Genomic DNA, 27469 nt, shown 5'->3' with positions numbered 1-27469 from the left:
CACTGGGAAACAAAGAAAAAACGATCAAACAGGTAATGGAAACAGTTCAAGAATTAAAAACTGAAATGAAGGCAAGGAAGAAAACACAAACTGAGGTTATGGAAAATCTACGTCAACGAGCAGAGTCTACAGAAACAAGCATAATCAATAGAATACAAGAGATAGAAGAAAGAATCTCAGATTCTGAGGACACCATAGAGAAAATAAACACACAGATCAAAGAAAACAGCAAAGCCAACAAATTCTCAACACAAAACATTCAGGAAATATGGTACAAAATAAAAAGACCAAACCTAAGAATAATAGGAATAGAAGAAGGAGAAGAGTCACAGCTCAAAGGCCCAGAAAATATTTTTAACAAAATTATGGAAGAAAACTTTCCCAACATAAAGAAAGATATTCATTTAAATATTCAAGAAGCATACAGAACACCAAACAGACTGGATCAAAGAAAAACATCTCCTCGCCATATAATAATCAAAACACAAAATATACAGGTTAAAAAAAGAATATTAAGAGCTGCAAAGGAAAAAGGGCAAGTAACTTATAAAGGTAAACCGATCAGACTTACACCTGACTTCTCTATGGAAACCATGAAAGCCAGAAGGTCCTGGATAGATGTACTGCAGAAGCTAAGAGACCATGGATGCAAACCCAAACAACTATACCCAGCCAAGCTATCGTTCACTATCAATGGAGAAAACAAGACATTCCAGGATAAGAACAAATTTAAACAATATGTAGCCACAAATCCAGCCCTACAGAGAGTAATAGAAGGAAAATCGCAACCCAAGGAATCCAACATTGCCAATACTGCCTACAATAACTCAGGCATCTAGCGACCCTTCACCAGCACATCTCAAAGAAGGGAGACACACAAACTCCACTACCAAAAACAATAAGAATAACCCGAGTAAACAACCACTGGTCATTAATATCACTTAATATTAATGGGCTCAATTCACCTATAAAAAGGCACAGGCTAAGAGATTGGATACGAAAACAGGATCCAACAGTCTGCTGTTTGCTAGAAACACATCTCAACCACAAAGACAGACATCTACTCAGAGTAAAGGGTTGGGAAAAGGTGTTTCAACCAAACGGTCCTAAGAAAAAAGCAGGTGTGGCCATACTAATTTCTAACAAAACTGACTTCAAACTAAAATCAATCAGAAGAGATCAAGATGGACACTTTATACTCATAACAGGAACAATTCATCAGGATGACGTCTCAATCCTGAATACCTACGCCCCTAATATAAAAGCACCCACTTATGTAAAAGAAATATTACTAGAACTCAAGGCAGACATCAAACCACACACACTAGTAGTAGGAGACTTCAACACACCTCTCTCTCCAAGGGACAGGTCAATCAGACAGAAACCTAATAGAGAATTAAGAGAATTACTGGAGGTAATGAAGCAAATGGATTTAACAGACATCTATAGAACATTCCACCCAAATAGGAAAGAATATACCTTCTTCTCTGCAGCTCATGGAACCTTCTCGAAAATTGACCACATACTCAGAAACAAAGGAAACCTCCACAGATACAAAAAAATATCAGTGTCCACCTGTGTCTTATCTGATCACCATGGATTAAAATTAGAAGGCATCAAAAATACTACCCACAGAAAGCCGACAAACTCATGGAAACTGAACAGTCAACTACTGAACCACACCTGGGTCAAGGAAGAAATTAAGAAATTAAAGTTTTTCTTGAATTTAATGAAAATAAAGAGACAACATACTCAAACCTTTGGGACACGATGAAAGCCGTGCTAAGTGGAAGCTTCATAGCACTAAGTGCCCACTTAAAGAAAATGGAGAATGCATACATTGGGGACATTCTGAAAGCTCTAGAAAAAAAAGAAGCAGACACGCCCAGGAGAAGTAGAAGACTGGAAATAATCAAACTGAGGGCGGAAATCAACAAAATAGAAACACAGAAAACAGTCCAAAGATTCAATGAAACAAAAAGTTGGTTCTTGGAGAAAATCAACAAGATCGACAAACCCCTATCCAAACTGATTAAACGACAGAGAGAGAACACGCAAATAAATAAGATCAGAAATGAAAAGGGGGACATAACCACAGACACAGAGGAAATTCAGAGAATCATTAGATCTTACTACAAAAGCCTGTATGCCACAAAACTGGAAAATACAAAAGAAACGGACATTTTTTTTAAATAAGTACCATATACCAAAGCTAAACCAAGACCAGGCGAATGATCTAAATAGACCTGTTAGTCGTGAAGAATTAGAAACGGTTATCAAAAATCTCCCTTCGAAAAAAAGCCCAGGACCAGATGGTTTCAATGCAGAATTCTACCAGAACTTCCAAGAAGAACTAATACCTATACTCCTTAATGTATTTCACAATATAGAAACAGAAGAGGCATTGCCAAATTCCTTTTATGAAGCTACAGTTACCCTGATACCAAAACCACACAAAGACCCAACCAAGAAAGAGAATTACAGGCCTATCTCACTCATGAATATCGACGCAAAAATTCTCAATAAAATACTGGCAAACCGAATCCAAGAACACATTAGAAAAATTATCCATTATGATCAAGTAGGCTTCATCCCAGAGATGCAGGGTGGTTGAACATACGCAAATCTATCAATGTAATCCACCATATAAATAAACTGAAAGAAAAAAACCATATGATCATTTCATTAGATGCTGAAAAAGCATTTGACAAAATTCAACACCCCTTTATGATAAAAGTCTTGGAGAGATTAGGGATACAAGGGTCATACCTAAATATAATAAAAGCTATTTACAGCAAGCCGACAGCTAACATTAAATTAAACGGAGAAAAACTCAAAGCCATTCCACTAAACTCAGGAACACAACAAGGATGTCCACTCTCTCCATACCTCTTCAATATAGTGCTTGAAGTTCTAGCAATAAGACAACATAAGGGGATCAAGGGGATTCGTATTGGGAAGGAAGAAGTTAAGCTTTTGTTATTTGCAGACAATATGATAGTATACATAAGCGACCCCAAAAACTCTACCAAAGAACTCCTACAGCTGATAAACACCTTTAGTAATGTGGCAGGATACAAGATCAACTCCAAAAAATCAGTTGCCTTCCTATACACTAAGGATAAGGAAGCAGAGAGGGAAATCAGAGAAGCATCACCTTTCACGATAGCCACAAATAGCATAAAATATCTTGGGGTAACTCTAACCAAGGAAGTGAAAGATCTATTTGACAAGAACTTTAAGTCTTTGCAGAAAGAAATTGAAGAGGACACCAGAAAATGGAAGGACCTCCCTTGCTCTTGGATTGGGAGGATCAACATAGTAAAAATGGCAATTCTACCGAAAGCAATCTATAAATTCAATGCAATCCCCATCAAAAGCCCATCAAAATTCTTCACAGATCTGGAGAAGACAATAATCAACTTTATAAGGAAAAACAAAAAACCCAGGATAGCCAAAACAATCTTATAGAATAAAGGATTGTCTGGAGGCATTACCATCCCTGACTTCAAACTCTATTACAGAGCTACAGTATTGAAAACAGCTTGGTATTGGCATAAAAACAGAGAAGTCGACCAATGGAATCGAATAGAAGACCTTGACTTTAACCCACAAACCTATGAACACCTGATTTTCGATAAAGGAGCTAAAAGTATACAATGGAAAAAAGAGAGCATCTTCGACAAATTGTGCTGGCAAAACTGGATGTCAACCTGTAGAAGAATGAAAATAGATCCATATCTATCACCATGCACAAAACTCAAGTCCAAATGGATTAAAGACCTCAATATCAGTCCGAACATACTGAACCTGATAGAAGAGAAAGTGGGAAGTACTCTACAACACATGGGCACAGGAGAACACTTCCTACGTATAACCCCAGCAGTACAGACATTAAGGGCGTCATTGAATAAATGGGACCTCCTGAGACTAAGAAGCTTCTGTAAAGCAAAGGACACTGTCACTAAGACAAAAAGGCAACTCACTGACTGGGAGAAGATCTTCACCAACCCCGCAACAGACAAAGGTCTGATCTCCAAAATATATAAAGAACTCAAGAAACTAGACTGCAAAAGGCTAATCAACCCAATTATAAAATGGGGCACTGAGCTGAACAGAGAATTCTCAACAGAAGAACTTCAAATGGGCAAAAGACACTTAAGGTCATGCTCAACTTCCTTAGCGATCAGGGAAATGCAAATCAAGACAACTTTAAGATACCATCTTACACCTTTCAGAATGGCTAAAATAAAAAACACCAATGATAGCCTTTGCTGGAGAAGTTGTGGAGAAAGGGGTACACTCATCCATTGCTGGTGGGAATGCAATCTTGTGCAACCACTCTGGAAAGCAATGTGGCGGTTTCTCAGGAAATTCGGGATCAACCTACCCCTGGATCCAGCAATACCACTCTTGGGAATATACTCAAGAGATGCCCTATCATACAACAAAAGTATATGCTCAACTATGTTCATAGCAGCATTGTTTGTAATAGCCAGAACCTGGAAACAACCTAGATGCCCTTCAATGGAAGAATGTATGAAGAAAGTATGGAATATATACATATTAGAATATTACTCAGCAGTAAAAAACAAGGACTTCTTGAATTTTGCATAGAAATGGATGGAAATAGAAAACACTATCCTGAGTGAGGTAAGCCAGACCCAAAAAGATGAACATGGGATGTACTCACTCATATTTGGTTTCTAGCCATAAATAAAGGACATTGAGCTTATAATTCACAATCCTAGAGAAGCTAAATAAGAAGGTGAATCCAAAGACAAACATATAGGCATCCTCCTGAATATTAACCTTCATCAGGTGATGAAAGGAGACAGAGAGAGAGACCAACATTGGAGCACCGGACAGAAATCTCAAGGTCCAAATCAGGAGCAGAAGGAGAGAGAGCACGAGCAAGGAACTCAGGACCGCGAGGGGTACACCCACACACTGAGACAATGGGGATGTTCTATCGGGAATTCACCAAGGCCAGCTGGCCTGGGTCTGAAAAAGCATGGGATAAAAACCGGACTCGCTGAACATAGTGGACAATGAGGACTACTGAGAACTCAAGAACAATGGCAATGGGTTTTTGATCCTACTGCACGTACTGGCTTTGTGGGAGCCTAGGCAGTTTGGATGCTCACCTTACTAAACCTGGATGGAGGTGGGGGTTCCTTGTACTTTCCACAGGTTGGAGAACCCTGATTGCTCTTCGAGCTGATGAGGGAGAGGGACTTGATCGGGGGAGGGGGAGGGAAATGGGAGGCAGTGGCGGGGAGGAGGCAGAAATCCTTAATAAATAAATAAATTAAAAAAAAAAGACAGTTTCTCATGTTGTGATGACCCCAATCATAAAATTATTTTCATTCCTACTTCACAACTGCAATTTTGCTACTGTTGTGAAACATTGTGTAAATATTTTTTGGAGATAGAAATTTATCAAAGGGGTCATGGCCTACAGGTTGAGAACCAGTACTCTAGGCTATTATTAAGTTCAGAGTCATATATGCCCAGGTCTAAGCATTCAGGACTTAATACATGGTGGTTATTACTATTACTTTTTAAATTTTCTGGGTTTTTTTTTTTGAGGCAAAATTTCTCTGTGTACTTCTGGCTGTCCTGGAACTCACTCTGTAGATCAGGATGGTCTCAAATTATGACTTTTTAATATGAGCTGGCAAAAAAAGCTGCAGTGGCAATGGCCTCTTGGTGGCAACAGCTTGGCTCTCATTTCAAAGGCTGATGATTGCTATCGGACGCAGAATTAGAATGGTGATGAGAAATGCCAGGATACCGGTACTGAATAGAGGACCACTGTACCCCATCCTGTTCTGCCTTGCTTCATCTGACCCTCCCAACAGCTCCAAACAGAAGGGGCAGGAGGCAACGGCCACTGGAGAGCAGTCCTGGGGCTGACACGTCCTGTAAGTGGGTGTTGAGTGTGGACCAGAATTGGGGCTTGTTTCTGTGTTCTCAGAGCTGCCCCAGCAGCACAGACAACCCTTGTGGGCTCTCTGAGGCTGGCTGGAACAAGCTTTTGATTTCCTTCCACTCCTGGCTGGAGGACTTGCCAGTTAAGCTGTGTGGAGTGTTTACTTTTTCAACAATGGCAGCAGGCTGAAGAAGAGGAAAAACTCTGGCCTTCTTTCCTGACTTAGCAGGCCAGGGTCCCCTTAGTAACTGAATTGTCCCCAGTACTGGGCTCTAGGCAGGAGCTGGTTCGGCAGTTTCCTCTCATGGACAATGCCGCCCTACCGGTGGCAAGGCCTCTTCTAAAGGGGCTGGCATGGGTTCAAGGGGCTTCTTAAAGCTCAGAGCTCCCAAGAAAAGAATCACAGGCAGCTTGGTTGGAGGGTACTCTTTCCCCAAAGGTTTGGGGCTGTCGGGTGGGAATGCTGGAGAAGGATGGTTCCTGAGTGTTAGCTTGTTTCTCTTCAGCATCATCTTCAAGGCAAAGAGAGAAGCTCAGAGACTGAGCAAATTTCTCAGTCACACAGCTAGGGAGTCAGCAAACCTGGCTGTGGAAAATAGCTGACTCTAACACTCACGTGAGGAGACTCCCAGACCCATGTGCTCAGGATTCACACTGAGCCACGCTTCAGACCCATGTGCTCAGGATTCACACTGAGCCACCAAGCAGGTGGGCAAGACGGAAAGCCTCAAAGCTCAAAGAAGCTTACTGTTTGGGGTCATCATTCTAAACTGTTTCCTTCTGTGCTCTCTCCTACCTACCATGGCTCTAAATCCTTCACAGTGCTCCCACCTCCCTTGATTTTTCTCATTGATTACAGCATAAGCAATGTTCCACTTCATTACAAGATATAAGTAACAGTTACTAATTGTTCCAGAGTGTTCTGCTACATGGAGGCAAACTCAACCAAGGCCAGTTTGCTGAAAGTTGCTTCAAGCACTTAAGACATTAATATATATGACATGGCCATGAAGTCTGAAGGCTGGAAGCTCTGTGCTTCAGGAAAGATTCCCAGAAGTGGATTTTAGTTTCCACTCCTTAAGAAGTGTCTCTGGTGAATTCATCTTAGAGATATATCTTTTCTTCCAATTATTTTACAGCCATTTTATCCACAGCTTGTGTTTCCTACTCTAAGTGAAGAAAAATCAGCAAAGACACGAGCAGATGTCAAAATAGTCCTCCAAAAATCCTACCCAATTAGAACACTTACAAGTACTGCAGCACACCGAGACAGCTCTCCGGTAGCTTGTCCCACCAACACATTCCCTCTCTTTTTAGTTACAGCATATGCCAAGGCTCCTGCCAGCTGCAAACCCCTCCCCCACCAGACTCCATAGGCTTCTCCTCAGAACGGGAAGGGGGGAAAAAGCACAAAACAGCACTGACATATACACCAGCTTTCCAAATGGCATTTCTTACACAGAAACACAAAAACGGCAGCACCCCATCAATAGTGCTCATTAAAATATTAAAATGTTTTTCCTGTGTGCTTTGTTAAGTCTTAGTTTGACTTGTCTTTGGACCAGAAAAGGGACAACGTAAAGCACATGAGAAGCTCAGAAGCAACTGAGAGGGCACTACTTTCCTAAGAGTCACCTCTAGCTCGTCCATACCATGTGGGTAGCCTTAAGCACTGCACTGGACATCACAAATCCTCCAGGTTTCCAGTTGAGAAAAAAGAAGTGGACAATGCCAGCCTTATCTTCACTGTGCTGGCTAGTTTTATGTCAAATAGACATAGCTAGAGCCACTGGAAAGGAGTGACTTTCAATATAGAAAATGCCTCCATAGGATCAGGTTGCTTGCAAGCCTGTAGGGCATTTTCTTATTTAGTAATTGGTGTACGTCTATTATGGGTGGGGACACCTCTGGGCAGGTAGTCCTGTGTTCTGTAAGAAAGCAGATTGAGAAAGCCTTGGGGAACAGTAAGCAGCACCCCTTCGTGGCCTCTCCATCAGCTGCTACCTCCAGGCTCCTGACCAGTTTGTGTTCTGCCCTAAATCCTTTGAGGGTGAACTGTGATGTGCAAGTGTGAGTCAAATAAACCCTTCCTTCCCCAACTTTGCTTTTTGGTCATGGTGTTTAATTGCAGCAATAAAAGCCCTAACTGGCATTCACTGTGGTATTTAGAGATGCTATTATGTGGTAAAGAGTTTCTGCATGATTTCCAGAACTTGGTAGCTCTGAGAGCCTGCTGCATAATATGGTTTCTAGGACCTGGGCTTCCTACAATCAGAACAACAAATGGATCTGGGTTTACTTATGCTATAGTATCTTACTTACTGATCCTTTGCCCTGTCTCTGGGTTTTCTACTTTAGTTCCTACCCCAATATTTGGCCCACAGCTGACAATTCTTGAATGAATTAATAAACGAATGAAGGTATGGGATGGAGAGAGAGATGAGGAGAACCCAGAGCTGAGGAGCAGAGATCTGACATCTAGTCTACATTCTACCTAATCACACTGGCCATACCAACATGGGCAAGTCAATCTTCCTGTGTCTGTTTCCTTTCTTCTGGGTTCAGATAATAGACACTATACTAAGCTTGCTATGAGTATTAAATGGACTAACATTTTAAAAGTATTTAAGTAGTGTCTGACTCACAGGAAGCACAAGGTATTTGTTAAGTAAAAACTGAAGCTCTTTGGGGATGATAAAAATGTGCCAAATCATTATGGTAGTGGCTTCAAAACTCGAAATTCATTGAACCATACACTTTAAGTGGATGGTTTGTTGTGCAGTTAAGAAGCCCATCAGAACGTTATCCAGAACATAGAATAAACTCACAGTAGACCTGGAAAGGCAGGGGTGAATGCATGACTGTGAATGAGTGTTCAGGATGAAGGGGCTCTTCCCAGTGCCTTTGATACCCAGTGCCCTTCATGCCAACAGGAAAGTTTTAAAAAATGTTTGTGTCAAAGTGTCCTCTTAGGGTATACCTAAATACCTAATATCCTGGAAAGGGACTGGACAGTTATTGAAAAGGCAGGACTCACAAGTAAGGCCAAAAAAGGAAGATGAAATTATGGCTCCACACAGAATAGGAAGATGTAAATGCCAGGAACTAGCAGTGCTGGCCAAGTGGGAAGACAACTAACTGCAAGTTGAGGTGCAGGGCCCAGCTCCATCCACCTCAGTCTCCTCTGACAGATGCAGGGAAAGAGCAGCATTCCTACATCAGGATGGAGGCATTGGGGGTCACTGTGGTGAATCTTTTGTTATCCTTATACCAGGACCACCTCTGGGGCCAGAGCCATATCTCACTGGTCTGTATGTCCAGTACAGAGTCTGACATAGGCACATATTCCTTAGCTGGAGAAGGAGCAGACCAGCTGTGCCTGGCTTCATTGTATTGGGAGTCCAGTCTTGTAGCAGATGTCAATGCAAACCTACAAGGACCATCCAAGCCTACTGTAAGCAAACTGGAGTCTGCTTTAGGAAGTGCAATGGGAATAACAATGATTATGGCTATGATAACAACTATGTAAAATTACCATAATTAATTAGCACAGGATGAATTCACAGTGGACAGGGACAGCAGGCATTAACTCAGGAATGAAGGTCCTAGAATCAGACCATTTCATCCAAGCCTTGCCTTGGGAATGTTCTCTTGAGTTGCAGCAAGTTCTCTTGAGTTGCAGTTTTCTCATCTATAGAGTGGGAATGGAGCTGTCTGGCTATGTGTGGAGTGCAGCATGTTTGTAAGGAGCTCAGCACAGTGTCTGACTGTACTAAGGGCAGTGCAGGAGCTACTTTAGAAAGCTTCTCTCCTTGTGATCTGACAGAGAAGTCAATAAAGGATGAGAGTTCTGAGGAGACACAGTGCAACTTATTTTCTGAGGAAGCGAGAGACTACTAAAACCCTACTGTCATGACCTTATGCTATTAAAACTAAGACTCCCATCAGTCCACTGTTTTCCTGACACTGGCTCGTGCTCTGAGGCCATACTGTCTGAGTCTCAGTTCCAACTTAGCCTCCAAGCTGTGGGCAAATCATTTGGCCCTGTATCTGTGAATTAGCTGCTCATCCAGGACAGTGGTTACCAGCAAGCTGGAGGAGACTGGGTAGAGTTGGCATATAAAAGGCTTCTGGGGTTGTAATGCTATCTCTCCATTTGGGTGGTGGGAACACAGCATGTCCCCGTCACAGAACTTAGCAGACTGTGTACTTAGGCCAGGTATACTTTTCCCTTTAAGCCTTATACATTAGCAAAAAGTGGTGACATGGTCCTACCAGTTTGTTTTGGTAATTAAATGAGTACATATGTATTATGATACATAGGATAGTGCCTGGTATATAATTAGCAGTAGGTATTAAACTGTTCTTGCTATAAAATGAAACAATTTTATTAATAAAGATGATTTCATAGATTGCCATCAGAATACATGTAGGCAAAGATAGATAGTTACAGGATACAACTGCTTCTTTAGGCTATCCTGCCTCCCTTTAGAAAGGTATAAAGCAGAAGCTGATTGGGGTCACATTGAGATACGTTCATGTTCCCAAGATAGTCTGGCATGAGACAAAAGCAGGATGGAGGAGGAGCAGCAGGAACCAGGGAGGTTGGTCTGGATTTTAAGGGCCCAGGACAAGCTTTTTAAAACTAGTTGAATACCATATTTTTCCTCTAAAATAGAGGTTCATAGTCACTTGCTACATATGACTGCAAGAACATTTAAAAAGAACAAACCACTATTTATTTTGTGCCTGTGTAGTCAGTAATGAGCAAATGCCATTTTTCACCATCTACTCTGCATAGGCCCTCTGTGGCAGCACCAACAAGCCCAACACAGAGCTGATAACTGGGGCTGCAGGGAGGTGTGCAATATCCTCATAACCATGGGTTTGGTTTACATAAGGCCAAGGTCCATCTCTCTGGGAACAGGGTGACTGACTTGGCTCCTGACTTAGCTAAGACACCCTCAAGTAAGATTTTTCAACAGGCCTGTTTGCCTGCCTTCCTTTTTTCTTTTTCTTTCTTTCTTTTTAAATTTTGAAGTTAGAGGATAGTTAAAATTAACCCAAGTGACATCAATATTTGATAACAAAGTTTGTTATCAAAACTTTATACAGAGTGACCACTCCCGGACTTTATGTAGTCACTTCTCCTGTTAACTCTGTGCCTAGCTTTAAGTCTGCAGGGCTGGCAAGTGCCAAAAGATGCTGTGCACTCTGCATCCATCATCTCTGCCTGATGCTCACAGCAGCACAATGACAGCCACTAGTTGTGTCCTTGTGTCCCAACCTTCTGGGTCTATCAGATTAATCTCAAATACCCCTTATAAGACAAAGAGGGAGACTGACATGGCTCAGAAGCATGGGCCAGCTTTGTTGGTTTTTGTTTTTTGTTTTTTTTTTTTGGTATTTTGAGACAGGGCTTCTCTGTAGCTTTGGTGCCTGTCCTGAAACTAGCTCTTGTAGACCAGGCTGGCCTCGAACTCACAAAGATCCACCTGCCTCTGCCTCCTGAGTGCTGGGATTAAAGGTGTGCGCCACCACTGCCAGCTCATGGGTCAGCTGTGAACCCAGTTGAACTGAGTTCAATACCCCTACTTACTTTGACACACTGTTTTTTCTGAAAAATATAATAAACCTCAAGAGAGTTTTCTCTGGAATATCATACCCATTTGACGGATGAGAAAACCAAAGTTAAAGAAATGAAGCAATGTACCCGTGTTGTTAAATCTGGTGTGTGTCAGAGAAAGAACATGCACGTGGGTTACAGTGTTTTTTGTACTACCCAGCACACATAAAATGTAGACAAATGCATGCGCATACATATGAGTCCATAACAAAGAACAGCTTGGAGAGCCGGTGGCCTCCTAACAGAAAAGCAAAGAAATGAGAGGAAAGAGGCAAGTATGATTGGGAAGGGAAGAGGCAAATGGGATCCTAAGCTCTTTATTCTTTTTGAAATCTTGAGTACAAACAAAGAAAAAGTGACACTTTCTTTCCCTTCCTCTGCCCCAGAGGTCACCAAGCTGCCAAGCAGTTAATGAACGTGGTGGCTTTGCTTTGGAGTCAGATGGGCTCCTTCCTGCCCCACAAAATTAAAATCTAAGCCCGCTGCTCAGAGAGCCTTAAGAGCCCACTGGAATTTCCCAGCAAGCTTTAAATAGAAACAGAAACTTGGCAGGGGAAGGAAGTGGGCCAAACACTCCTAGGTCAGGCCAAATTCATCCCACAAGGTAGGAAGCACTGATGCTCATTAACACGGCTAGAGATCCTCATGCCAGGCCAGCAGAGGGCCTGCTCTTCAGTAGTGTCTCTTCTGAGAACCCACTCACAATGGTTAGCCATTCCCAAGAGCCATTGGGCTAGAAGGACATAAGAACAATAATACCACGATCTTTGAACTCTAGGGGCTGCCAGCCTCCTTGTGATGGGTCCTAGGGAAACCCTGACATGGAAGAGATATTGCCCCAGTGGAACATTTATTTCCATGTACCCGGAGCCTGTCTCCTTAGATAGGTGATCAGAAAGTCCCAAGGTTGGTGTCCTGGCTTTTTGCTTCCTAGTAGGTAGCTCTAGGAAGGGTTCACAAAACTGGTTCCCTACTCTGTGGGCTGGGAATCATAGTCCTTAACTCTAGGAGTGTTGATAAGACTAAGAGAGTCACTGGCAAGTGCAGATTCTCTTTAGAGTCAGTCAGCAGGCAGAGTCAGCTCAATGTTGGTAGGCCTTCCTTTCTGAGTTCTCCCATTTCTTCTGAAGCCACAATCTATAAGTCCACCCCAACACAGCCTCTATTCAGCTAGAGTGGAGGATGAGCACTTCACACCTCTGATTCCACCACTGCTGGAGACTTGGTGCTTCCATGTGTAAAAGAATCAAGGGATTGGCATTCTTTATTCTCTTTTTCTGCTGCTGGGATTGGGGGCAGAGAGTACTTGGTAAGACAGCCTGACTCCTTCCAGCTTCCATATCCTTGCTTTTCTAGGAACTCTTCCTGACTCCAGCTCCCATGAAAAGGGGTAGTCTCCAAATCCAGAGACAAGTACAAGGGAAACGAGGCTCAGGGAAGCTTTTCATGGCTTCATGTGTTTGATTACTAGACCCCTTAAAATGATGATTTTAGCTCAACCTTTTCCACATGGCCCTGTCACCTAGAAAGTGCCTAAGAGCTTTATAATGCATTCTAACTCAAAATCTCCGAGCATCCTTGTCTCATTTCTAAAAGGAGAATAACTGAGCTTGGGACTCTGTCCCACATAGCACCTGGGGCCTTTTATTATTAAAGGATACAGCGGGCACAAACAGGTTACTAAATAGTTAAGTGAACCTCAAAGTAAGATCAGTATAGTATCTTTGCTTTTGTATGTTAAAATATTGCAAGCATCTTAGTAACTTGGCTCAAGTCTTTGTCTTTCATTATGTGACTTTGGACAAGCTACATAACTTCTCTGTGCCTAAACGTAGTCACTTGGAAAACAGGGTTATCAATACCAGAACACAGATTAATTAAAAATTAAACAGTGAGTTTGTAATGTATGTGCTGCTTCAACACAGTATCCATCCAATTGGAAACAATGAGGTTTGGATTCAGGAGCTTCATTCAGCAGGAGTGTAAGAGAATATAGACTTCCTAATCCCAAAATGGTTCGGGGCCTCTCTACCATAAAACAAGGCCTTATTCCTCCTACACAAGTGCCCCTGGCCATCACTCATTCATCACTAAGCACAACAAACCCTAACTCCCATCTCACCTGCCTTTTATTTGAAATGTCAATTTTTAAAGAGTGGAGAGGTTGGAGACCCAATTTAACAAGCACACTGAAACATTGTTTATTGCCTCCATAAACATGGCTTAGTGAGAATTACGGACTTAATCAGAGGGAACTGATCTCCTATGAAAAGGAACACTTGAAATTTCAGAACCAGCACCTTCATGGCAAAAAAAATCTCTTAACTTTGCAAACAAACTATAGGTGGTCTTAAATAAACAGGCAGCTAAAGGATGGCCAATGCTGCAACTTACCCTACTCAGGAGCTGCAGGTCCAAATGTATGAAAACGCTGGAAATCACGTTCAGGAGACATGACTCAAAGAATACAACAAAGCTGGTGGGAAGAAGGACTTTGCTAGATATCAAGGACTGCTCAGAGACGATCCAGCACTATGACAAAGCTGTGTAGTAAGCAGCCGAGCAACTGAGCCTGCCTCGCCTCCTGTGTGTTTGTGGAAGCATGTGGCAAAAGAGATTGTGGATTTGCTTTCTGGAGGAGAGGAACTCTGTATCTAAAAGGATGCTGCACAGCTTTTTTTTTTTTTTTTTTTTGTGGGGACTGTTCTCCCTTTAAAACAACCATTTCCAAAGGATGAGATTGTGGGAGCCCTAACTTCCCAATATGAGGATTCATTAGTGCTGCTCTGATCATTCTAGGGAAGGTTTTCATAAGACATTCACCTTGTACAGGACGTATCAGCCTGGCTGCCAGAGGCAGGAAAGGCAGCAGATATAAAATTTTATGATTTCAATGCCCCAGTAGCAGCCAGGAGGACTTAATGAAATCGCCAAGATTTACAATCTGAAACAGCTATTGCACAGACAGATATGGTTAAGGGAATTGTGCACTCTGACCTTTCAACCCTTTGATCCTGTCACAGCAGGTAGCCTGAAGCCCCTCCTGGGCATCTTCCCTCCTTTCCACACCGCTCACTGTTGACCCTTGAAGTGCAGAAGCCCTACCCTGCACAGGTGACTCCTGTGCTGATGTCCAGAAGTTGCTGCTAATGGAACTGGCTCTGAAGTGGGGAAAGAGGAGTGGGCAGACAGGGTCCAGTTGTGCTGAAATGATGTCCTGTGGTCACTGCTCAGCAATGGGTAATTCTGTCATTTCCAGAAACCATCCTTAAAAGTGGAATTCTGCCCTTTTCCAGTTCATATTTTCAAGTTGGGGAAGAAGGGGCCAAAAAAAAAAAAAAAACCCGGAAAAAACCCCACAATAACCCACCTTTTAAAACTCAATTATAAATCTAAAAAAAGAAAGAAAAAAGAAAGGAAGGAAAGAAAAAAAAATCAACTCTTAAATCCTAAATGTATCTCGTAGAACTTCCCCCAAAACCATGTGCAGCAAATTTATACCAACGAAAATCAAAACAATTTTTGGAAACCTAAAATTGACTGTTTTCAGTTCCATGAAATTTCATTTAAAAAACCCCATATGCCAAAATGTCCAAATTCTCTTATTTTTAAAAAATTGGGATGACTTCCAAAAATCATAGCATTCCCCCCCTTCCCTTTCTCTTTCTCTCTCTCTCCCCCTCCTCCCTTAAAAAGCTAGGGATGGGTAATTCATATATGTACTTATCAAGCTTTATAATTTAACCTAAATGGTCAGCACAATGAAGAGGACCCTTCCCAGTATGGTGGCTGAACAATGGGGTTTGGCATGGCTGAAGAAGTGTCCATGAACCCCAGCTTGGACTTCTTAGTTTCTTTCAGATATTGGTTTATAAAGCAAAGCATTTTAGCAGGACGTACCCTGTGGGGTGTTGGTGACTTCTAAAATGACTAATGACACCACTGACCACAATTAAGGCCTTAAGTCAATGCCTGGTTTCTACACAAACACTGGGTGATGACCCCAAGCTTTTCTTGCCAAGGCTTATGGTTAGTTACCATATAGCCAAAGGGAGTACCCTTCCATAGCCTAAATCTTCCTGTTCAACTTCAATCTTGAGCTCAACTGAAAACCAAACAATAAGGAAAAAGAGGTTTACTGACTCCAGTTTTTATTTTTCTTTCTTTTTTTTCCTTTTCCTTCTTTTAGTGCAGTTAATGGAGAAAGCTATTAGCAGGAAGTAAGATGCAGTTACTCATCACAGCTAGGTCACTTTCTACAAACTATTAAAAATACTCAATAATAATATCTGCCACTGAGTGAGAGCTTGCTCATGTGCATGACACTTAATTACCCTTTGGGTAAGTGCCTGCATTTAGCTGATAGGGATCTGAAGGTACACAATGCCACTACAGTGACTTGCCTCACATACAGAGAAAAAAGTTGGAGCTGGGATTCAACTACTGCACCAAAGGCCACAGTCCAACATGTTATTCTCAGCAAAAGCAAAACACAAATCAAATAACACAGAGTAATTTGTGTAGAAAATGCCAGATTTCAGCTTTCTTACACATTGCCCTGGCCCATTTAAATGCCTTCCGAATCAATTATTTTAGGTCATTAAGAGGAAGTTTAATTTGGTTGACAAACACCCCTACTGTGGTGACCTCACATATCAACAGTAAATGCCTGATGGTCACAAATTCGTACCATGAGCTACTGAGCATGGTGTTAAACAAAGCCACATGTGCCCAGATCCCAGGTGGGATTTGCATAGGCCAAGGGAACCTCTCTTCAATCATCACTGCCACTGAAACATTCCCATCAGGCCAAACCCCAGTAACTCCCAAAGAGTTTATGAAAAGAAGTCCCCAGGTCCATGGGGCTGACCTCAGTTAAAAGTGACTCTAACTGAATGACAATTTAGGAAAGTTAATCATTGTAAAAAAAAAAAAAGAGAGAGGATGAAAAGGGGAGATAAAGATTGTCTTGTGTAGATGAGTCCTTAATTCTTTAAAGAATTTCTATTTCACAGCCCACAGCCAAGAAATACTAGTAGTTACTTCCATTTGTTTTGTTTTGCAACTATCATGTGATGGACATGGGAATCAATGTGGGTATAAGTATATACACATTTCCTTACTTATTCCTTATTAAAAAATTTCTGTGAAGTGAGAAGCCTACTCATACAAGGGATAAATGTGAGCCTTAAAGAGTCACCTTAACACAGCCAGGATATCTTTTAAGGTTGAAGCATTATGCACATTAGTAGATCCAAACCTCACTTATTTGTTTTCCAGAGGCATCTTAAGAGGCCAGGATTAAGAGCATTTTGCACACAGGGGACAGACCGTGAAATGACTCATATCTTTCCCCTGTTAATCTGATTCCTATTTTAAACAAGAACATGGTTAAAAGGAATCTTGTCCTAGGGGAAAAGAAAGCTGAACTCAGGGCCCGCAGGGCTCTTTCCACTCTGTTACCGGGTTTCTGCAGCCCACTTCTTATCTTCATCTAACAAGAATTTGACTCATAAGCAACTCTTGGTAAGGGTTTATTAATTGAGAGTTTCCTCCGAAGTTAGTTTTAACATTGCTGAAAGGGTCTTATCTATAATAGCAGGCTAAAAGATGAAAATAAAATTGGAAAACAAAGCATCATTACCAGTGCTCCACAACTACTCAGTTTCTCTAGTGTGACTTATGCTCAACCACACAAATTAGACTGAGAATGGCTGGATTGCAGGAGATGCTCACCTTTGTCAGAAGTACTTGTCACTTTGATTATATAAAGAACTACTAAGGCTTTAAGTTATTTTCTATGAACTGATCTCAACATACGCTAAGTGGCGGAGTAAAGGCAGAATCCCACCCACTGAAGCAGACCTCTTTTGAGGCCTTGGGTGAATAAAACCTGCATGCTTGTGTTCTGAATTCCTTTTCTGATGATGTGGCTGATAGCATGTTGAGGTGAGTTGGTCAATGCTAAACCAGTGTAATTACTTCTTTCTTTACAAAACAAACCCATCTCTAGGATTTCAATCATCTAAGCTTTGTCTCTTACATTTACACAATCCAACTATGAACACCTGATCCAATGCTTATAACAAGCTCTTCATGTCACAAGTCTTCGAGATGTCATTGCATTTCTATAGATGAGACAAGGAGCCTTGGAGAGGCAAGGAAGTGGGTCCCATCACTCTGGAAATAGAGCTTGTCTAAGGAGGTTGCTACACTGTCATGATGAGTCCTGTGATTTCCTTTCCCAGGATACACTGAGTGAAGTACTGAGATGGAAAAGGTCAGACTAAGTGTGGGGCATGGCTTAGAGGTGCAGCTGTGGGTGGGCAGACCCATTTTTGCAGAGAATCATCTTACCTACAGCCTTGGCTCTTCCTTCTGCAATGTGGCTACCTGTCCTTTGAAGAAAGGCTAAGCCATGTGCCCAAGGCAAAGGAGATACAGTCCCCAGTGTGTGGTAACTCAAGGACTTGGAAAGTTCTAGCCTCCACCTAATTCTCTCCTGCTCCAGTTCTTCCCATGAACCTGCAACTGCATTGATCAAATGAGATTTTTTACGCAAAGATTGCTTACTTATTGCCCTAGCAATCAACTCCCAATGGAATTTCTTTATGATTGTGAGGCTGCCACAAACACCATTTATATGTAATAGGAGTATGGCTTGGAGTTTTACCTCCATGTACATTCAGTATCCTGTGAAGCAGCAGAATGCTTCAATGTTAATAAGAGACACCCAGATTTACTCGGTACTGAATGGTTTAAAAATAAGTTAAATAAATAAATAAATAAATAAATACATGTGAACAAAGGATTAAAAACTTGCTACCCCAGAAGAAACATGGAAAGGAAAAACTAGCTAAAATACTGACGATTTAAATGACAGACATTCAGGCACTTTGTAATGTGAAATAACCCAAAATATCTATTATTTCCCCTGTCTATAAGAGAATCCTAGCCAGGTAGTAGTGACACACGCCTTTAATCCCAGCACTGGCAGAGGCAGGTGGATCTCAGTGAGTTCAAGGCCAGTCTGATCTACAAAGTGAGTTCCAGGACAGCCAGGACTGTTACACAGAGAAAACCTGTCTCAAAAAAAAAACGAAAACAAACAAGCAAAAGAGAATCCTATTATTTTGTGTCAAAGCCCAAGAATGAACCAAGACCTTCACTGCAGACAAAGACAACGTGGTCTCCCCATTCCAGAGACTAAGATGAGCTCAGAGCTGACAGTTCTGTTCTCAGAATGCTACCTTGGTGCCCATTGTCAATCCATCTTAGAGAAACAACAATGGAAACAGAGAAGATTCCAGGAGCCTGACTAGTTGCCCTGAGTACCCATCATATGCCTCTTGTGGTAGCTAGTAAGGGAAGCTGGCCAGGAAGATACATCTTGGTCCTGGATTTCACGTTCTCTCTTCCCATTATCTAGGGCTATCACCGAGGACATCATCTAAATTTATAACTTTAAACCAGGTGAAGAATGGATATCTGATGTATAAAAGCATTTGAAGACAGAAAGGAACTGAAACATGGTAGTTCATGCCTATGATTCCAGCAGTTGAGAGGCTGTGGCAGGGAAGACTGCTTCAAAATAGTAAAATAAAATAAAAAACAAGTGCCGGGCGATGGTGGCGCATGCCTTTAATCCCAGCACTCGGGAGGCAGAGACAGGCGGATCTCTGTGAGTTTGAGACCAGCCTGGTCTACAGAGCTAGTTCCAGGACAGGCTCCAAAGCCACGGAGAAACCCTGTCTCGAAGAACCAAAAAAAATAAATAAATAAAAAATAAAAAAATAAAAAACAAAATGCCAACAATAACAGCCAGAGAGGAGAGGACAACATTGTGTGAGAGTGGTGTACAAATCCCCCAAGCAAGGCATCACTGCAAAAATCTCAGCTGTGGCCTAGTAGCAAAGGAAACCATTCAAAAGCATGGGTTGGGGACGCTAACACATCTGAATTTTATATACAGGGTTTTGGTATGTAATTTCCTTAAGAATTACCTTGATCTTTATAAATATCAATTTACTTTATTAACAGTGTGAAGCAGTTTCCAAGCATTTTATATGGAAGGACTGTTTCTAATGGCCTACAAGGAGAAAGCCTGACCATGTCCCTTTCCTATTTACACTCTTCAATGGCTCTCTGTTGCCCTATAAAGTTCAGGCTCTTTAATGCAGCTTACAAGGCCCTGGCTGGCTGGCCTCCCCCTTCAGGCTCCTGGCAGACATGGAACTCCTCGTGGTGCCTGGGAAGTCGTGTTCTCCATTTCTAGGCTCTGCTGATGCTGTTCCCTGGGCTCCTGGCTTTCTTAGTCCTGATCTATTGGTTGGGCTTCAGCTTATGTGTCTCTTTATCTGAGAAATGTGGCCTTCAGCCCTCTAGGACAGTCGATGTCAACCAAAATTCACCTTTTTACTTCTACCTGTCTGCATCTGCTCCAGGCAAACCTCCAAGAAGATAGAGACCAGGCACGACCACTATGAGATAAGGAACCTAGAGCATAAAAGCCTCTCAACACCTGACTGTGGAAAGGGCTGTGTACCATGTCCCTGCCACAGGCAAGACAATGAGACATGCTAAACACCTATAGAACTTAACATGCTCTGTTAGATGAAGACATTAAGACCCAGAGAGACCAAGTATCACAACTGCCACATTACCTGGAAGTTAAAGAAATCCAGCACTTACACAGAGCCATAAATACACTGCCAGAACTCCTCAAGGAAAAACCAAAACCAAAGCCAAATGCAAGGGTGTGATCAGGCAGGGGTCTGAAAGACACTGATCGAATATTCCCAACTCTGGGATAGCGCAAACCAGGGGACACCAGGTAGGTACAAGCCAATTTTGCTAAGACTGTTTCTCTGGGGAAACCTAAGAGTTCCCATATCATTATTTCAAAGCCAGCAGCTTAGCAATATAAGTGACTCTAAGGCACTGAATAAAGAGAATCAGCCATGACTACTGATTCTATGGAGTGCTTTATGTACTGGGCACTGTACTGTCTCACCAGACCCTCCCAAGGATTAAATACAGGGGATTCAGCACTTACCCTCAGTTTGTGGTGAGAAAACAAGAGGCTCATCAGTTGGTATCCTCACCCAAGATCACCTGAGTAAAAAGTAGGACGCCAGACCCCAGTACCCACATTGTAAACATCCCACCTCTGCATATATACAGCAGGGTCTCAATTACAGGTTATTCTGAGCCTCTCTTCAGAAACATGTCATCCGTATCATTTTTCGCTCCACCTTCCTGACCATGCTACTCAAGAGTGTGACATAGAACACCTTCTAGATGCACCTCCTCCCCATATCACTCTAAGGTTTGCACAGACCACTGTTTTGAAGCATGTGAGGAAACTCTTCATTTACAAGTAGGAGAAGTACCATCTACAAGACATGACCTGGCACCTGCTACTAGATATGGCACAGAAGGGGGACTGAATAAATGTGTCTTGAACTAAATTGAGATCAGTTGAATGAAAGGAAATAGTCAGCATGTAATCTGGCCATGTTTTGTGATTTCCTAGCTGCCAACTAACATGATCATTCTCTCCAAGAAGCAGTTATGCCTATGCCAATACCCTCGGCTATTCTGTTCACTTGCCACTAGCCTCCAATTGCTTAAATGAGAGAAAGAACATCAAGAGGCAGAAGGAAGGAGAGGACAGAAGAACAGCTACAAACTTGTCACTTTGGAAGAAAAGTGGACTCTTTATAGTGACAAGGTTACCATTTAGCAAACAGCAATAGCATCTTGCTCTATCTTGAAGACTAGAAGTAGGTCTTCCCTCAAAATAACCTTCCTTCCAATGAGACTACTAGATTATAATTTATGTTTCTTTTTGTGCACAAATCTGAGTGTCATAAAAATGGTTAAAAAGTCTTCCTATGGTAGCTTTTTCTAAACTTTTATGAACATCTGCCACATTCACTTGAAGTTTAAAAAATCCTGGCACATATGCAAAGGCATAATAAGGTGCCTATAGCTTTCAAGAAAAAAAATAACAAGCCAGTCAAAAATAAGCCTTTTGCTGAATTGCCAGTAAGAAAACTAGTGTAGTGAGGAGCTGGGCCTCCCCAGCCCCTTCCCTTAAAGAGCTTCTCAGCTGCTGGTACACACTCCTCACTAGGTATTGAACTACAGGAAAATCTCAGGACACGGCTGCAGCACTGAAGGCCATATCAGAGCCACATGAACCCAGGAAGCAAGCACAAGCAGGCCCTAAGCCTGAACTGAAGTTCAGGAGACCTAGAGAAAAAATACCAGGATTTGGTGGTGGGGGTAGGGGACAATGCCCACAAGAAACATTTTTGTTGTTGTTCAGAAAACTACCCGGAGGCTGAAACAATTTACATTTTTGTTTTTCTTTTTGTATTGACCACACCAAGAGTTCAGTACATCAGGTTCACTACTTCTGAACCTTCTTACCCAAAACCCTTGAAAGGATGGACAAACAGACTTGCACCTGCTCACTGAAGTGCTTCAAATTTCAGCATATGCTGCATTGCATGCTTTACTAGAGAAAAGGATTGTTCTGTATTACTTAAAGTCAAATAAGGTTAAAAAAAAAGTTTTTAAACCTCTTTTGAGTGTGTGTACTCATCTGCTCAATCATTTTCTACTTTATCCTTCTGAGATGGGATCTCTTACACAACAAAGATAGGCTGGAGACCAGCAAGACCCCATGACCTCCAAGTCTCTTTGCCCAATAGTGCTGGGATTATAGGTAGCAGTGGCCTGCCACTGCTTCTGAACCTTCTCACCCAAAACACTTGAAAGGCTGGATAGATAGCAATTTATAAGAGATGATGGCACCGAGTGACTTCCAAATAGTGATGCCTGTTGGAGGGTTTTAAAATGTGCTCAGTTACAGCTCTTCAAGCACTAAGTTTGTCCTTTTTTGGAATCTATGGCTCAGATAATATTATCCGCTTGGTATTCTGCTAAAGAAGCTATGGACACCAAAGATGATGCTGTCTTTGCTTGGATGGGATTCATACCCCAGAGGATGTACTGTAGGACATGCAAACTGCTATTGTTTAGAGTAAGAGATTCCACAAATGAAAGATAAACAAGACAGAACACTTCCTGGAAGAGCCAGAGAAGGGCTGGGGTACCTATGGGGATGCATAGGATCTATTTAGTTTAAGCACTGGCTCATATATATTCTTAAAGTGATGGGGGCAGAAGGCTTGACAGCAGTGGAGAAGCAATGGTGAGTTCAGGGGCAGTGTAGAATGAGAATGGAGGTGTTCTGTAGTGACAGCAACTGGCAACTCACATCAGGATGAGACTATGGATTGAACCCTGTTCTCATTTCTGTACCTATAAGACGAGCACAATGCTTGGAACATACAAGGTCCACATTTTGCTATCAAATCAGTGAATTGGACTTTGTAAAAATCTAAGAAAGCCAAGGAAAAGAGCCAAGGAAGACAGTGGGAATGGAACAAGATTTGAGATGCTTTATATAGAGACTTGTGAGTATTTATTGAGAATGCTTGGTGTGCCCCAACTCTGGTGCATCTATAGGCAGTACTTCTCAAGGGACTGGGAACATCAGAAAGGAATTGGATGTTCAGAATGTGTGTCTGCATGTACATGCCCACACTGGCATGCAAATAATAAACTGTTGGGGAAAGAAATTCAGTGGGTACTTGAATTTGGACCTGAAATCCAGAGAGAGAGGCAGAGCAGAGCAGTGTTATACTCACAGAGCAGCATCACTGATTTGGACTCAGTGCTAAAGAAAGAGCATCAAGCAAGATGGCTGGAGGGCATGAGAAGAAGGAAAGGAAGCCAAGACCAGATATTTTGTTGAAGGTACTAGGACACAAGAAGGGTCTGGAAAAGCTTGGGCTGGAGCAGACTGGAAGGCAGGAGGGAACTGAGGATGCTGATAGACTCAATAGTCTTTAGTCCTTTAAACTCTAAAGCAGTTGGCATGCAAGGTCCATTAGAAAGGATTTACTTTAACTTTTTTTTGTATGGGAGCTCTGAATAGATCCCCATACTTAACAAAGGTAAAACACGCAAGCAATTTCTTCAGTCTGATCTAAATACATCATCCCAGATAGTCCATAAACTGTATGTGCTTAGGGGTGGGTGATGACAGGGAGGGACTGTTAACAGAATGTAGGAGCCACATGGTCGTCCTGTCAAATTAGAAATTTGAGCAGATTTCTGTGGTCTATTTTGATCAAGATTCTCAATGTCAAACAAACAGGTTTTTTGATAACCAACTCATTTCATTTTCGTAAGCACAATAGCAGAGCATGCAACAGTTAGTGGCGAAGCAGGTGGTCCTCGTCGACGTGAAATGAAAGGAGCAGAAGAGAAGTAGCACTCGCTTTAAGATATACTAAGCACCATGGCAGGCAGGCTGGAGACTTCCTCTCAGAGCCTACACTGTGCCACAAGGGCAAGCAGACCAGTTCCACCCAGCTCTGAGCAGTGCAAAAGTCTGTTCTTTCCCAGGAAGAAAAGGGAGGTCAAGTCTACAAACTAAGGGTCATGACAAAAGCATAGAAAGTCCACCAAAAGTGCTGCTGTCTTATTGGTACAGCCACATTGAAAGCAATCTGGCAGCAGACCCACAGCTTTGACAAAGCATTTCTGCTTTAGGGATTCTGCACTAGGGAAATAATACAGATAAAAAATGTAGATAAAGTCTTATGCATAAAGATGTTTGCTGAAGCGCTATTTATAATAGTGAAAAAAAATCCAGCAACTGAAGTGCTCAATGGTATGAGAGTGGTTAAGTTGTAGGAATGATGGAACCAATGGAAAACTGCTGTTACTGAGGGTAGATAAAAAGACAGGAATTCTCACACCACAGCTCTGATAGGTAAAGTTATAACATCACATGCAATACACATCTACAAGATAAAGACTAAATGGAAGAACAGTTAAAAGTAGTTCATTCTAGAATAATGGCAATGTAGGTATTTTAATTTTCATAACTTCTATAAACCATTTGTATCATATCTCCTACCATGAAAATGTTACACTGTTACAGTGATTTGGAATAAATGTCCTCATGAAAAACAAAGCCTTTCCGTTCCATTTTCCAAACCCAAATTGGGCCGTTCTTCCTACCTTCTTAGCCTCTTTCATTCACCCAGGGAAAACCCACCATCTCCAACCACAGCAAAAGCCCAGAACGCAGAGTCCTTTGGAACGGTCTAAGCTGATGGATGGAGTCTGTGAATTGAGAAGGACTAGGGATGCACATGAGCAGCTGCTTCAGCCACTCCTAGGTACAGAGCTGCACATCCTGAGATTCCATTTTTCTGCTACACAAAGCTAAACCGAAGTCCATATTAGGAAGCAGGGAGGACAGGGCCCACTTACCTCCATTAGACTGAAATGGACTCCTATGAGGTAGGGCATGGGAGCACTGTGAAGAGAAACAGACACACAGCTGCTTTAATGTCTGTTGCTTCCGATGGAAAATTACAGATGGCTCACTATTTAGAGAAAAGCTGTTTTAATAAACGTATGCACAGTTACATTTCCTTTCACAACAAAAATCTTAATGTGACATTTTGTTTCCAAGCCTAGAAACCTCAAAGAATATAAAAATGTAGGCAACCCTGGGAACGGCACGCCTAGCAGGAAGAGCATCAACCTTGGTGTCAGCTACCAACTCCAAACACTAGCTAAGCGGCTTCTTGGCCTCAGTCACCTTATCTTTATAAAAGGAATCTTGGCTCAATCCTAACTACTGTTAAGATATGAAGACAAACACATACAGTACAGAAGTGCTGATACCAATTAAACTCAACTATCATAATGGAAAAAAAATAAAGGTTGAGTAGAGAGTACAATAGCTTTTGAAGAATCACCCCTTACTGGCTATGTTCCATAATGAAGACGTACATCCTGATGTTTGGAGAGTGTTCAGCAAGCTTCTGCATGCTATGGCACACACATGGTTAGGCTACTAGACAATAGAGACCTCCACTATCTGCTTCCTTTGCAGAGCAAGTAAGTCCAGAGGTTCTAAAATCTGTAGTAGCTGGTCCTTCGTTTTTAGGAGAGTGTGTGTATATATACATTCGTTTATGATGTTTCTCTCTTGTAATAAATGTGATAGTGGTTATATGCAGTCACTTTTCCAATCCACATAATAACCTCCATTCTACAAAGAAGAAAATTGACGAAAAGAGGCTAGACCACTTATCTAATGAAACACAGCCAAGCAAGCAGTAAGCCCAAGCTGACCAGCTTGGTCCCAGATTGCTAAACACACCTTGTCTTCCTTAGGAGTAGAAGAGGAAGGGCAGGAAGCAGGGAGGACAGAAACTTTCCTGGCTGTCTTCCCATGTATATCATATACCCTATAACACCAACAAGGACTAGTTTTCAATGAAATTAGAGACACGACACTTGGCTTGGACTGGGCTGTGGGTGTAACAGTGGAGGGACAAGGATCTACATAGTAGGTGTAGACCTGGGGAAACAATGAGGCAGGGGATGACTGCAAACCAGGAGCCCATGCTGCAGCTGGAAATAGGTGGGGAGGCAACTAACGCTCTTAGATATTAGATGCAAGCTTAAAAATCACTCAAACATTCAAAAAACAAGAAAGGTTGCAATTCCCTCTTTACAGTTCAACAAATAAAATTCTTCAAGCAAAATCATCCTTTGGAATACAAAATGTCCTCCTTACTACAGATCTCAGCAGTCATGTATCTCAGAAACCTGGAAGATAGACTTGAACATTAGCTACACATCCTGAGAATTCTTCTTCTAGAAGGTATTGTATTTGATAATAGACAAAGAAAGAACTGTACAAACAAACTAAACTGGAGAGAAACAGAGTTGTTTTTTCTTCTAGCATCTTCTTCTGTTCATTTTCCCCTCTTCAAGATACCTGCAGGACACATGAAGCTTCTCTTTGCTTTGAGAAGCAAAGAAATTCCCTGCGATATTTTTGCCCCCAAACTGTAAGCCATTAGCTTAGCTGCCAGCCCCACAGATGCTTCAGCTTCCCAGTGTGCCTGGCTTTGCTGCCTGAGTTTTCTCCAGTGTACACCAAAATGAATGTGTTTCTAATTAAGTAGCTTCAGAAACACGACAACTTCAATGTCAAAAATACAAAGTCTGAACCTCGGCAGGAAGTCTTAAGACTGCAAATGTCTCATCTAGTGGGACCTTGCCTAATGTAATGAAAGGAAGCAGGAAGAGCGCAAAATTCCAGAAAGAAAAAAAATGGCCACTCATTAATGTGCCCAGAGCCTGACACAGGGAGAGAAGCACAAGCCTACAATATTTAACTAAATCTTATTGACATCCCAGGTCTTACACTCAAAGTATATAACTGACCAGTGACTCAATGTTTCAAAGAGAATTTCAGAACCAAAATTCCAACAAGTGAATTAGAAGACAGAAGAGTCAAACAACTGTGATAAAAAGGTAAAAAATAATCCCAACAGCTAAAGCCTCTGGTGTAATTTAACCACAGACTGTTCTCTAAAGAGAAAAAATTCTCTAGAAATGGAAATGTGTAGGTTTTAATGCCATGCTACTTCAGTGTACACGAGAGCCTGGCAAGAGATGGGGGAAGCCTTATGAAAGTGATTTAGAGATGCTAGAAGGGACAGAGTAAGTTTCCCTCTTTGACACTGCTAGGTAGGCTTTGAGTAATTATGGTGTATTCTAGAAAAGCAGCTTCATAGCCAATAACTGTTAGGCCTGCCTAGTCTGTATTTAGACAACATTTAAAGCACACGTACTCTGAATCTGCACAGTTCTGTGCTTTGCAGGAAAGCGAATCTGGACAAATAGCTTCATCTATTTTTTGCTTATTATCATTTGCTTCCAACACTTCAAATGCTTCCCAGAATCTACATTTTTTGCATTACAAATGTTATTACAAATTCTAAGAGGGGGTG

The 27469-nt window shown here is 41.8% G+C and overlaps 1 protein-coding gene across 9 annotated transcripts in view; it reads right to left on the bottom strand.

Annotated features, from left to right (window-relative positions):
* Dennd1a (DENN domain containing 1A) overlaps positions 1 to 27469 on the bottom strand; it is a 543784-nt gene that overhangs the window by 176944 nt on the left and 339371 nt on the right. For all 9 annotated transcript variants that reach the window (XM_041675232.1, XM_041675224.1, XM_041675226.1 and 6 more), the window contains one exon: positions 24924 to 24969. In XM_041675232.1, the coding sequence (XP_041531166.1) occupies positions 24924 to 24969 (46 nt within the window). The remainder of the gene's footprint in view (positions 1 to 24923; positions 24970 to 27469) is intronic.

The sequence above is a fragment of the Microtus oregoni genome, unplaced genomic scaffold (assembly GCF_018167655.1).
Source record: "Microtus oregoni isolate MIOR12 unplaced genomic scaffold, Mior012 000025F_ref0000491, whole genome shotgun sequence".
NCBI classification, from domain to species: Eukaryota; Metazoa; Chordata; class Mammalia; order Rodentia; family Cricetidae; genus Microtus; species Microtus oregoni.
This window is presented reverse-complemented; position numbering and strand designations above follow the sequence as displayed.